The sequence below is a fragment of the Pristiophorus japonicus genome, chromosome 14 (genome assembly GCF_044704955.1).
Source record: "Pristiophorus japonicus isolate sPriJap1 chromosome 14, sPriJap1.hap1, whole genome shotgun sequence".
In the NCBI taxonomy this organism is placed as follows: domain Eukaryota; kingdom Metazoa; phylum Chordata; class Chondrichthyes; family Pristiophoridae; genus Pristiophorus; species Pristiophorus japonicus.
In genome coordinates this window covers 132,220,666-132,234,670 of record NC_091990.1, presented here as the reverse complement: position 1 = coordinate 132,234,670, position 14,005 = coordinate 132,220,666, and the positions used below count along the sequence as shown (strand labels likewise).

The 14,005-nt window shown below is 42.7% G+C and overlaps 1 protein-coding gene across 5 annotated transcripts in view; it reads right to left on the bottom strand.

The window, feature by feature from the left end:
• The window catches only part of ppp6r3 (protein phosphatase 6, regulatory subunit 3), a 150,468-nt gene that overhangs the window by 88,390 nt on the left and 48,073 nt on the right, over positions 1-14,005 (bottom strand). For all 5 annotated transcript variants that reach the window (XM_070899622.1, XM_070899624.1, XM_070899626.1 and 2 more), the window contains exons 3-5: positions 9,860-10,046; positions 5,805-5,942; positions 5,176-5,241 (exon numbers count right to left, since the gene is read on the bottom strand). In XM_070899622.1, coding sequence (XP_070755723.1) covers positions 5,176-5,241; positions 5,805-5,942; positions 9,860-10,046 — 391 coding nt within the window. The remainder of the gene's footprint in view (positions 1-5,175; positions 5,242-5,804; positions 5,943-9,859; positions 10,047-14,005) is intronic.

Sequence of the window (14,005 nt, the reverse complement as noted above, 5' to 3'; positions counted from 1 at the left end):
AGCATGTCGAATAGCAGAAGGACAGACAGCTAATGTCTACACATATTCGCGTTATGCTTTTGGAGTCACTCACGACTTTGGTCTGTTATGGCGGAAAAGAGGATTCCTCACTGCTGCTGGTACACCTATCCGAAATGGAAAAGAAGTCCGAGACTTACTGGAGGCCATACAATTACCTCAGGAAGTGTCCATCCTGAAGTGTAAGGCCCATACCAAGGAAAATACCACAGAAGCACAGGGAAATGCCCTAGCTGACCAGGCAGCTAAAGATGCCGCCTCACAGGGCGTTCCTCCAGAAGAACCAACACAGATGTGCAGATTGAAAGCACTCAGGACTCTGACACGAGACCTTCAAACAATGCAAGGAGAGTACTCCAGAGAGGAAAAATGGACATGGATTGAGGCAGGAATTAAGCTATGCGAAGATGGTGTCAGGAGACAAAGAGTTACCGACAAGCCAGTCGCACCACAAGCGCTTATGCCTTTTTTAGCCCAACAGATCCACTCGTGGGGACACTTGGCCTCACAACAGATGACGGCACGGTTCCAGAAAAGCTGGTGGGGTCGGGGATTTAAAAAACATGCCCAGCTGGTAACAGACCGCTGTGTGGTCTGCCAGAAAAATAATTCTGGACCCATCACGGTAATGCCCCAACTGAGGCCCCCTGCCCCTGTCGGACCATTCCAGCATCGGCAGGTTGATTATATATCTCTTCCTTCATGCCAAGGATACACTAACATTCTTGTCATGGTCGACAGATTCTCTAGATGGGTAGAAGCTGTCCCAACTAAGAGCCACAGCCAATCACACTGCAAAGGTCTTGTGTAAGGATTACATTCCCCGATGGGAAGTCCCGAGTAGCATTGACTCAGATCAGGGAACACACTTCACAGGTGCAGTCTGCCAAAAAGTCTGTAGGTTACTGAACATTACGTGGGATTTACACTGTCCTTATCATCCACAATCATCAGGACAAGTAGAGCGAATTAATCGAACTCTGAAACAACGGCTTGCCAAATATCACCAAGAAGAAACACCATGGCCCCAGGCACTACCAATAGTGCTATGTAGCATTAGGGCAACCCCGAACAGAACTACAGGTCTAAGCCCATTTGAAATTATAACAGGAAGACCCATGTCGCTGCCAGGAACTATCGATTTACGGAAAGCTGATGTTCACTTAATGAGTGACACTTTATCATACTGTCAGAACTTAACCAATGTTATTAGTTCTGTTTCCCGACAGGTATCTGCAGCTTGGGGTAATCCACCCGAAGGAGGACACGACATCATCCCGGGAGTCTGGGTGTATGTGAAAAAGTTGCATAAAGAACCTTTGGGTGCCAAGTGGGAGGGACCTTATCAAGTGTTATTGACCACCCAGGCAGCTGTTAAAGTCCAAGGAAAGAAAGCCTGGATCCACGCTTCACATGTTAAACGAGCACCCGTAACTGAAGCTGAAATCTAATAAGGACAATTACTTTTCGCAAAAATGTATAAATTTACTGTATTATTGATTGTAGGTATTCTAGGCATAGGCCTACTTCTTACTAGCCGACCCTCTGCAACAAAGGGAAATAGTAGAGTACCAAGGGAATTACATGTAAATTGTTTGTTTATGTTGATTAAATGTTGTTGCGACCAGGCGGCTGTAGCTGCTGTCGCACAGGTGAGACACCTTGCAGGTCCCAGCAGACCATCTATACATGGCACAGGGGTATGTTATGCTTAAGGAAAGGTTGTTTACAGGTTGAATTAAGAGATTGATTTGGATTAAATTGGAATAAGGTTAATTAACCTACTAAAACCAGACTTCCATTGTGGCCATGATGGAACTCGGGTTGGTGTAAATTTGTGTGGAAGCTACTAGTCCGGACATGTGGCGAAACACATCAACAAAGTTTAGAAGGAAACTCTATTAACATGTATGAAATTATTTTGTAGAATGTTTAACCAGTGATACCTGATGTTTTATGATTCAGATTGTGAAAGAATCAAAGGGGGGATTGATAGAGAATTCAAACAGGCTCATTTAGACAGACTGTGAAAATTCACAGACCCCCAAGTCAAGGCTGCTACATGCAGTTCGGCATGTTGCATTAACTCATCAATCAACTTGACATTTTCGGACCTTGGGTAGCGAGCCAATAAAACGTTAAAAGACTTTCAATTGAGCCAATAAGGTCAAAGAAGGCGAGTTCTTTTCTGTAAATTGATCCAGGTATAAAATACAGCCATTTTGACCATGTGTCTCAGTAAGACAAAGAAACTGGCAATCAGCCAGCAGTTTATTGCTCTCTGCCAAGATTAAAAAGTTAAAACTACCATCGGAGTTCGTACTTCATTGGAAATTAAGAGATCTAACACTCACTGACCCTCCCTGGAGGAGTTGAGCCATCACTGCGATCGAGAATCTATCCCTCAGCTCCAGATAGCCCAGAGAACCAGTGCGAGCGGAGATCAGAAATCCAGCAAAACCCAAAATCCGTCACGGGTTCAGCCGAGGATTCTGGATTTCAGACTATTATTTTCTTGTCCAAATTCCGGAAAAACTCAAAATCTGGCACGGACTCAGTCCCGAGGATTCCGGACATTATACCAGTGTAAAATTCCTGACACATCACACCTCAAACAGACATGGTAATCATAGCTGCAGTGGACAAAACTACTCCCATTTGGTGTAATCAGTTTATAAAGTGCAGGATTCTCGAAGTCAACATGGTCCAACAATTAACCATTGTACTCCCAGTTCCTCTCAACCAACCCTTTTCAGCAGCTCTGAAACTTCTGGTTACTTTGTTACATTTGACTGGTCGAATAGGTCAGGATACAAGTTGGTTGATACTGGAGGACTGTGTCTTCAATCAATTAAATAGTGCGAATAATCTGGAGGGGGGGCAGGGGGGGGAAAAGAGACTGCCAGCCACTAAGATGATAGCTCAGAACTTGCAGCAGAACTTCAGACATTTGTTCTGAAATGTGGAGTTTGTCTTGATAAATTCCTTTTGCCAAAAATCAAAATGATGTGTTTATTTTGCTCGACTCTCCCAAAGGCACATGTCTTGTTCTGTACCAACCCCAATCCAGACGTTGGATCACATTAAGTACCATGGCATCAAGATGAAAGACTGTTTATTGATATACTGACAATGATCACATGATCAGTATATTTTCACAACATTGATGTTAAACTCAGCCTCTGAAGAGTTCCAAGGCCAGTCAGTGTGCTCAAAGCTGGAGTCAATTTAGGTGGAAGGCGTCACAAAATTCACCTACATCCAGATGGGCTCCCACCCTACAAAGCAGGGATCAGAGGGCTATAGCTGCAACACAATTATGTCATGATCACTGGTAAAATATGTCAAACTCACTCCAACCTACAACAGGGACACTGAAGAGGGCCAGTATGCAAGAAAGTTCAGTTGCATTGGATAGCTGAATATCATCTTGTGTACAGCATAATAAAAAATTGCTGATGCAATCCGACCTAGAATACAAAGCTAACACTGCACCCAAAATCTCTTCCCGAATTAGAGCGTTAATTGTGTGCATTAATGGTGCTAATCCTAACTGCAAGAAGAGAGAAGGTACACTTGACCATCTGCAAATAAGCTTCTCTGAATGATGGGTCTCGAGTTAGCTCCAACTGGAATTTGTTTTTGTTGATCAACAATCCCAAATGTGGTAGCAGAACGAGGTCCTGCTGGATCACAATCAGCATCTCCCTGGAGGACAGCCATACCGAATCAGTGTTCAAATTCAGTGAATGATGGAACACAGCAATGAGATGTATCGTTTAAGTGCATCATTTGGCAGGATCCATAGCACTCCCACAAATTTAAAAATCAGAAAATGGCAAAGGCACGGTCAATCAAAGTCAGTCCAATCAGAATAAGCCGCAGCTCAGTATAGTATTAGTAAGAGATGGTGTATGAACTTTGCAAAAGAACTATAAATAAAATAATCTTTCCATAAAGTGCAAAACAATTTTTTAAAACCAAGAACCAATTTTGGGATTCAAAATGTTTCTTGTATGGGAGGCAGAAATCTCATCAGGATGCAAAAAAAAATAAGAGGGGGCTGCCCTTGAACAAGACCTTTTACATGGAGTAGAAGATCACCTGACCATTCAGAACAAGAATCCAGCCATCCTACCCCCAATGTGAGGAAAGCAGCGTCATATTTGTATATGGAGGGTGAACCAGTAAGAGTACTTTATAATAGCACGAGAAAGTCTGACTTAATACATCCCACAATCTTCCATTCACTATTCTGCTGTGCAGCACAGTGCAATAACCACTTTTTTTTTTAAAACCATCCTAACACTCCTAGAGGTAATATATTACCTCTACTGTGACAAATGCCTTAAATGTACCTACTTTGTAGGATGAAAATACCCACTCTCATTACCTTTGCAGTGGGAGTCAACTATAATTCACAGCAAAAAAAAGAACTGCATAAACTTTACATAAAATTGTTGGTTATGCAATTAAAATTCAATTCAGGAGATCTGCAACAAGTTGTTCACTGACATCAATTGTGGCATCAGGGTTAACGTGGTATTACCAAGTGGATGCCAGGTACTTCCCAACAGAAGAGAGAAAAACTGAAGAGTCATTCCAGGACATCACTGGAAGCTCCTAGCAGGCCAATCAAAATCCCATTTGGGCAGAATCTTAGAATTAGGTTGCCCACCGTCCCTCTTGACCACTGTACTGTCCTTCAATTTAAAAAAAATGATCCCTTGGAGGTGGGTGGGGGTGTAGTGGGAATGAAGGGAAATTGTCTTAAATTTGGGCAAATATCTTTTATTCCAACTGAGACAGCAGACTGGGTACTAACTGCAGATCCTGGTAGAATGCAAGCTAACTAGAGGGCTTTTGTAGTGAGCAAGTTATGAGCTGAAAAGCCTCATTCCATACGTCACATTCTAAGTGAAAGATGATAGATAGCTTCCATCAGGAATGACTGGCATAGATTTAAACTTTAGTTCATCTGAAAGATGGAACTCTCCTCAATCTTCTCCAGGTACAGCCAATGCCTACATGACCCACTTGTCTGGTACAACCTGAACTACATGGAAAAGACATAATGTGGAACTGTATTTTGCTCCATGGAGTTGATTTGTGATGAAAATGAACTTTTAGCAGCAATACATGTTTATATCGACTTACATCTTCATCCTGAGATGGGTGTACCATTTCTATTAGTTGCTGAATAATCTTTTCCTCATTCAACCACTGCAAAAATATAAAAATCACCAGTTAAAATAAAAGATAATTGCAAAAATAAAGCGGAAGTTAATGCTGAATTAGAAACTTTCTTCACCTATAATTTAACCTGCATAACTAACAATACTTGGCTACTATAATGTGTTTCCTGAACATGGAAGCACATACCCTAATCAATTTACACTGTATATCACATGTATATTTTTTTTCTATTATTCTGGTACACCAGTTTCACTGTGCACTACTTAGTTATTGATGTTGCTGTTCAAACTTTTGTTTCTGCATGCAGCCTCTTTTTCTCCAATACTGGATTACACCTATCCCCTTCACTATCCACTCCCGGATCCTCCCAGCACCCTCTGGAAATCCCTGTGTCTTGCAACCTGTGTGCTTTCAAAAGCTCTTCTTTAACTGTGTTTTCACACGTTCCCCAACTCCCCTCTTCCATCTTTCTGCAAAGTACTCCAAGCGCTATAAAACTGGCAATTATTGAAGCCAAAACAACCAGTTAACACAGCTCTGTACAGCATTACATTATCTATACAGCATATATCCAAAATGTCTCAACTTACATTCAAAACATCCTGCCTCAGCTGTGGTGGTTCAATGCAGGTCAACAACCTGAGCAGCAAATCCATGAGCGCTGAGGTCCCTATGTGTTTCAGCATCAAGCTTACAAATGCATCCCTCTTTCGCAAAAATGCAATAATCTGAAGAAAAAAATCATATTGAAACAGTGTGCATCATAATCCAGTTCTAATACCTGCAAGCAGAAATGATATAATTCTCTCCTTCCCCCACCCACCGCCAAAACCAAACACCCATCTTGGAGGCAATCAGCAAGATCTCTATTTCCAGCTTCACAAGTGTTCAGAAATATTTTCTTTTATACAAGTATTAAGTATAGTTTTCCTGTTCTAGTACAGCACATTTAAAGAAACCTTCAAAGAAAAACAGTTCAGATGAGTTTTACAATATAGTCTACATTTCTGGTTTCTGCAACTTGCATTTTTATAGCGCATTTAACGTAGAAACATTGTCCAAAGGGGCCTCTTAGAGGCATAATTAGAAAGAAATTGGCACCAACCCAAAGGAGGAGATATTAGGAGGGATAACCAAAAGCTTGGTTAAAGAGAAGGGTCTTAAAAGGAGTGAAATGGAGAAGAATAATTTAGGGAGGAAATTCCAGAAGATAGGGACGTACGAACAGAAGCAGGCTATTCACCACCTCGAGCCTGCACTGCCATTCAATTGAATCATAGCTGATCTGTGCCTCAACTTCATTTACCCACCTTAGCTCCATATCCCCTGATACCCTTACCTACTAAAAACCAGCAGTCTTGATGGCTGAAAGCTCAGCTGCCAAAGGTGGAAAGAAGGAAGGGAGATGCACAATAGGTCAGAATCCGAGGTAGTGTGTGTTTGGGGCTGGGTGCAGGTGTAGGTGGGGGTGGAGGGTTGTAGAGTTGGAGGAGATTACTGCCTTAGGCAGGGGAAAATCCATGGAGATTTAAACATGTGGATGAGAATATTAAATTATAGGCTTTGGGGATAGGGGAACACTGAGCCAATGTAGGCAAAGACAGAGTGGGAGTTGGGGCAGGATACCATATGGGCAACAAATTTTTGAGTGAGCCAAGCTGAAGGTTACAGAAGGTGGAGGATGGGAAGCTATTGGAATAGTTGTAACAAAATCATGGTTGAGTGTATCAGCAGCAGATGGACTGAGGCAGATGATGTTAACTTGGTGGTCTTTGTGATGGAGGGGATATGGGGTCAGAAATTTAGCTCGGGGTTGAATAGAACGGCAATAGAACACCGAGAATTTAAACATTCTGGATCAGTCTGAGACAATGGCCAGGAAGGGGTGGAATAGCTGGCTAGGATATACAGTTTGTGACTGGGGCCAAAGGCAATGGAGTCAGTCTTCTCAATTTTTAACTGGAGTATATTGTTGCTCATCCAGGACTGGATGTCAGCCAATCAGAATGACCAAACAGACAGTGGAGGAGTCAAGTGATGTAGGAGAGGCAGAGCCAAGTGTCAGCGCACACGTGAAAGCTGACCCCATGTCAGAGGATGTCGTCTCCCAAGGGCAGCATGTAGATGAGGAAGGGTGCAAAGATAGATCTGTGGGAGACTCAAGAGGCAACTGAGGGGGTGGAAAGAAAAACTATTGCTGGAGCTGAAAGGCAGTGGAAAATGGAGGAGAATCATTTGAGAAAGATGATGTGGTTGACTGTGTCAAAGGCTGCAGAGAGGTCGAGTAGGATGACATTTGTGACCTTGGTTAGGGCCGTGGAAGGGATGGAAACCTAACGAGAGAAATTCAAGCGTGAAGTTACGGGGGTAAAGGACACCAATTTAGGAGGCGACAACACATTCAAGTATTTGAGGGGAGAGGGTGGAGATAGGGTTTTAGTTTGCCAGGTCAGAGGTGTTGAGGATTTGTTTTTTCAGTCTGGGGGGGGGGGGGGGGGGTTGGTCGTGGTGATGTCATTTTTGAAGGGGGGCTGGGGGAAAGAGGACCATTTATAATGTCAGCTCTAGCAGGAGGGCAAAGAAGGGAAACGGGCGGTCAGCGGTTTAGTAAAAATGGGGTTAAGGGAACAGGAGTGGAGTTTCATGGACAAAATGAGTTTGGTAAAAGCATAAGTGGAGATAGGAGAGAAACTAGATAGAGACATGGGTTCAGGGGAGAAGAAACTGTTGAGAGGCATGGCTTAGTGAGCAACAGGAAAGGGAAAGCAGCAGAGGCAGCTTAATGGATTCTCTCAATCTTTGTGACAAAGAAGTTCACTTGTTGTTGTAGAGGTGAGGGTGGAGGGGCAGAAATTTATGGAGATGGTTGCCAAAGGAGAAGCAAGGCTGGGGTTATTGTTGCTCTCCAAGCTGATTCTGGAGTAGTGGGCAGTTTTGACAGAGGAATACAAAACCCAATAATGCTAGGTGTGGCCTGGCCAGATCTGGTGATGGACAGCTAAACCAGATGTAAAGCAGACACGCTCACGTCTGTGCCCTTGGACCCGAGGGAGCAATCATTTCTATTTTGAACACAAGACATACATTAGAATAGTGGACCTGCAGGGGAAATCAACTCGACAAAAACAAATTTTGTCCAATAATTGTGAAAGTACCTCAAGTCAGAGAATTAGAATGTCAATACCAAGGGCCCAAGTTTCCACACGATAAAAAACGGGCGCCCCTCTGAGCTGGGCGCCCGTTTTTAGCGCCTAAAACGGCGCCGGAAAAAAAACGCGCGATTCTGGAGCGCTTTGCAGCTCCTTGTCTGTTTGGCGCGGCGCCCAGGGGGACGGAGCCTACACTCGCGCCGATTTTGTAAGTGGGAGGGGGCGGGTACTATTTAAATTAGTTTTTTTCCTGCCGGCAACGCTGCGCGTGCGTGATGCAGCAAACATTGGCACTCGGCCATTTTTGTAGTTCTTTGTAGCGGTTTAATTTTTGAACATTTTTTAATAAAAGCACATTGCCATCAGCACTGAGGCTTCTTGCAGCCTTCTCGCTGTCTCCTTCCCCCCTCCCCCGCGGGAAGAACGGGCGCCTCCTCCCCCACCCGCGGGAAGAACGGGCGCCTCCTCCCCCCCCACCCGCGGGAAGAACGGGTGCCTCCTCCCCCCCCCCCCACCCCGCGGGAAAGAACGGGCGCCTCCTCCCCCCCACGGGAAGAACGGGCGCCTCCTCCCCACCCCCGCCCCAGGAAGAACGGGCGCCTCAGGCTGACTGCAGCATTCTCCGTGCCTGAAGCACTTTCACACAGGTAGGAAGATGGTTTATTTAATCTTTTCTTTGCTTATAAATGTTTATTCAGGTTGGATTTATTTGTATAATATTTGTACAAGTATAAATAAGGATTTATTGTAGAATTTAATGACTTCCCTTCCCCCCCCACCTCGTTCTGGACGCCTAATTTGTAACCTGCGCCTGATTTTTTAATGTGTAGAACAGGTTTTTTCAGTTCTACAAAAATCTTCACTTGCTCCATTCTAAGTTAGTTTGGAGTACGTTTTCATTGTGGAAACTTTGAAATCAGGCGTCAGTGGCCGGAAGAAAAAAATTCTGTTCCAAAGTAGAACTGTTCTACCTGACTAGAACTGCAGAAAAAAAAATGCGGAGAATTGCGATTTCTAAGATAGTCCGTTCTCCACCAGTTGCTCCTAAAAATCAGGCGCAAATCATGTGGAAACTTGGGCCCCAAAAGTTGATCATCTGCCAAGCCACTTATGCTTGCAGCTATGCCACAGTGCTGTCTAAAGATAGGTGAGAGTTTAAGGCCTTCCTTAAAAGGAAGTCAATATAGATTTATGGACTTTCAGTATTAATTATTTTTCTTTCTACTCAACTACATACTGAAATATCCCCCAAAAAATCCCAGAAGATATTCATAGTGCAATGTCCCAAGGCGTTTCACAGTAGTGGTATCAAACACAATTTGAAAGTGAGCCACATAAGGAGATATTAGGTCAGACAACCAAAAGCTTAATCATTTGCATCAAGTAAATCTGCAGTGATTTTCATTCTATGCTTTATATGAATGAAACTTGGAAATATCAGACAATAGTTCTTAAAAACTACGTAAATCATGCAATCTAGACCTGTGTGTCCCTACCTGGTCAGGTTTCCTGCTGATAAGAATGCTTAGCACCTTACTAAAAAAACTGGCAAGCAAAGGGTTAAGAGGTGGCTCATTCTGCAGGAAGCTGTAAAGTCGTGTCAACAAAGGTTCATCCTCTGCCAGTCGGTCATTTAGCTGTGCGACGTCTGAAGTAAGTAGTTCACACGATATGTTGGGGTACCTAGAAGAAAAAGAATTTTAAAACATTAGATTCTAAGTTTAATTAAGCAACTCCCAATTAGTATTTTGCAATAACTTGCACTTAATTTTGCAATAGTACAATCTTACAATAGTACAATCTCATTCTAACAGCCCATCCTACTTGTATTTTAAAACATTAACTTGCCTATAAAAGATAGTTCCCTGCACAACAGACATTTTCAATTTTAGGTGTCTCTCCATCAAAATAAACTGCTCAGCTGCTGTTCGCTACAGGGCTCTTCGCAAGTAACCTCTTTGGGAAAATATTAATCACCATTCTTTTAAGTGCCAGGTTGGCTCAGTGGTAGCACATTCATCTTTGTGCCAGAACGTTGTTGGTTCAAGTCTCAATCCTGGACTTAATGCATAATCTAAGCTGACAGGACAGTTTAGAACTGAGAGACTAGTGTATTGTCAGAGATGTCACCTTTTGGATGAGATATTAAACCAAGGCCCCATCTTCTCATTCAGGTGGACACAAAAGATGCCTTGACACTAGTTAAAGGGGAGTTTGGGAGTTCCCCAGGGGTCCTAGCCAACATTTATACGTCACCTTAAGAGGGCTCAGATGGAAACGGTAGTATAAATAATAATTCTAAAACAAATGAGGGAAGAGAGCAAAGTAATAATCAGAAATTGTGCTTTAGGCACTACAGGTAAAAGAAAAACTAAAAGATGTAAAGTAAATCAGGAGACAGAAACAAGAAATGTGGAGAAAAACATTAGAGCAGAACAATAGGTTATGGTGTGTGGCCCAAATAAGCATTTCTACAAAGGCATGGAGTATAAGGAACAAATTGAATGAATTGCAAACGCCAATTCTACTTAGAAAGTACAACATGGTAGCCATTACTGAGATATGGCTGCAAGGTAGGCAGGACTGGGAACTGAATATATCATGGTATAAGGTCTACAGGAAAGATAGGAAAACTGATTGGGGGGGGGGGGGGTGGTGGTGGAAGAGTAGCCTCAGGTGATTAAGAATGAAATTACTTCAATGATGAGAGGATATACTGAGAGGGAGAGGTAAGCAGGCAGAGGAGACTTTATGGGTAGAATTAATAGAAAAGTATTTGGAATGTAGTGGGAGTTGTGTATAGCCCCATGGTAGCAGCTATGAAGTGGCAGAATATATAGATGCAGGAGATTAGACAAGCATGTAGTAAAGGCAGAGTGGTTTTAATGAGGGATGTTAACTTTCTTATAGATTGGGATAGGCTGGTTAGCTCATATCAGAAAGGTAGTGAATTTCTTGTGTGTTCAGGATAGGTTTCTGTGACAATAGGACCTAGAACCAACAAGGGGACAGGCCATATTAGATTTAATAATGAGTAATGAACTCTATTTAGTTAACAGCCTAACGGTGCATGAACATTTATCTAATAGCAATCATATGATCAAGTTCAAAGTTGTGTTTGAAAGGTCGACTGGATGAGACAGACATCTGTAAACTGGGCAAATCTATTAATGGGCAAAATGACAGAAGATCAGTGGGATGTGTTCAAAAAAGAATTTAATGTAATACAGAACCAGTTTATTTATAGCCCGAAGGGGCAAGATCTTCAATTGCCAAAAGAAAAAGCAGCCATGGACGTCAAATAAAAGAAATAGCATATAAGAATGCAAAAAATAGCACAGATCCTGGCAACTTGGAGAGATACAAAGAATAAAAAGGTGACAAAACAGATAAGAGCTAAAAAAATAGAGTACGAAAAGAAACTTGCAAGCGATATCAAAAACCAACATAAAAATCTTGAGGGTGGTATGAAAACTGACAGTGGGCCCCTTGAAAACTGAGAAAAGCAATATTGTAAATGAAAGTAAGGAAATGGCAGACATGAATAATTATTTCGCATCAGTATGTACAGCAGAGGAAGAGGATAGCATGCCGGACATCCCAAGAAAATTAATATTGAATTGGGGATAGTGACTCAACAAAATTAGCATAAGCAAAACAGCAACAAAGAAAATAATGGCACTAAAGAGTGACAAATCCCCAAGAGGAGATGGTTTCCATCCTAGGGTTTTAAAGTAAGTAGATGGGAACATTGCAGATGCCCCAACTATAATCTTCTAAAGTTCTCTCGATTCGGGAACCGCTTCTTTAGATTGGAAAATTGCACATGCCACTCCTGAGAGACTGCTGGCTAAAGTTGAAACTCATGGAATTGAAGGCAAATTATTGACCTGGTTAGGAAATTGGCTGCGTGGCAGGAGACAGAGTAGGGATAATGGGTAGGTACTCTAATTGGCAAGATGTGACAAGTGGTGTCCCACAGGGATCTGTGATGGGGCCTCAACTATTCACTGTATTTATTAACTACTTAGACAATGGGATAGAGAGCCACATATCGAAGTTTGTCGATGACAAAGATAGGTGGCATTGTAGGCAGTGTAAATGGAAGCATAAAATTACAAAAAGATACTAATACAGGTGTTTCAGACATCCCAAAACCAGAAACGCTCGGACCGAGGTAAGGGGGGGGCGGGGGGGGGGGGGGATAAGGTAAGGATCAGCAGGGCCAGCGAGGCCAAGAGGGTCCGGCAGATCAGGGGTCGATGGCCAGGAAAAACCTGCGTTGAAAACCTGCAGAAAAGGTAAGTTAAAGTTTAAATTTTTTTTAAATTATTTTTCAGCAGTTAATTTGGTTTTAAAAAAATGTCCGTATTCCGGAACATTTTCCGCACGACCCCACTACGGATTGGCCCAGTGTCCAGATTCCGGAACATTCCAAATTTCGGAATTCTGGATTTCGGAAGCTCAAAATGTAGTGAAAGGCAAAACTGTGGCAAATGGATTTCATTGTAGGCAAATGTGAGGTCATTCACTTTGGACCAAAAAAGGATAGAACAGGGAACTGGCTCAAAAAAAGGGCAGGATTGGTACTAAATACAAGGTGTTCAGGAAAGATAGGGAAGGAAAGAAAGGAGGTGGGGTGGCAGTACTGACATAAATTATCCCAATATAGACTGGAATAGTAATAGCGTAAAGGGCAGAGTGGGGGGGTGGAGAATTTTTGAAGTGTGTTCAGGAAAACTTTCTTGACCGGCCCAACAAGGAAGGAGGCATTGCTGGATCTGGTTCTGGGAAATGAGGTAGGTCAAGTGCAGCAAATTTTAATAGGGGAACATTTAGGGAACGGTGATCATGTATCTTATGTTTTTGATTAGCTATAGAAAAGGACAAGGATCAATCTAGAGTAAAAATACTTAACTGGAACGAGGGCCAATTTCAGTGGGTCGAGAACGGATCTGGCCCGGGTAAATTGGAATCAAAGATTGGCAGGCAAAACTGTAATCGAACAATTGGTTGCCTTTTAAGAGGATTCAGGTACAGTCAAGGTATATTCCCACAAGGGGGAAGGGTAAAGCAGCCAAATCCAAAGTTCCCTGGATGACGAAAGAGATAGCGAGTAAGATGAAGCAGAAAAAGAGACCATATAGCAGATGTCAGGTTGAGAATACGTGAGAACCGGACTGAATATAGAAAGTTCAGAGGGGAAGTGAAAAAGGAAATAAGAGGGGCAAAGAGAGAGTACGAGAATAGACAGGCAGCTTAACATGAAAGGGAATCCAAAAGTCTTCTATAGGCATATAAATAATAAACGGGTAGTAAGAGGAGGGGGAGGGCGATTAAGGACCAAAAAGGAGACCTACACATGGAGGCAAAGGGCATAGCTGAGGTACGAAATGTACTTTTTAAAATCGGTCTTTACCAAGGAAGGTGTTGCGAAAGTCAGTGAAAGAGGAGGTAGCTGCGATACTGGATGGGATAAAAATTAATAAATGGGAGGTACTAGAAAGGCTGGCTATACTTAAAGTAGATAAGTCACCAGGACCAGATGGGATGCATCCTAGGATGTGGAGGTTAGTAAAGGTGGAAATTGCGGAGGTACTGGCCATAATATTCCAATCCTCCTTGGCTACGGTGGTAGTGTC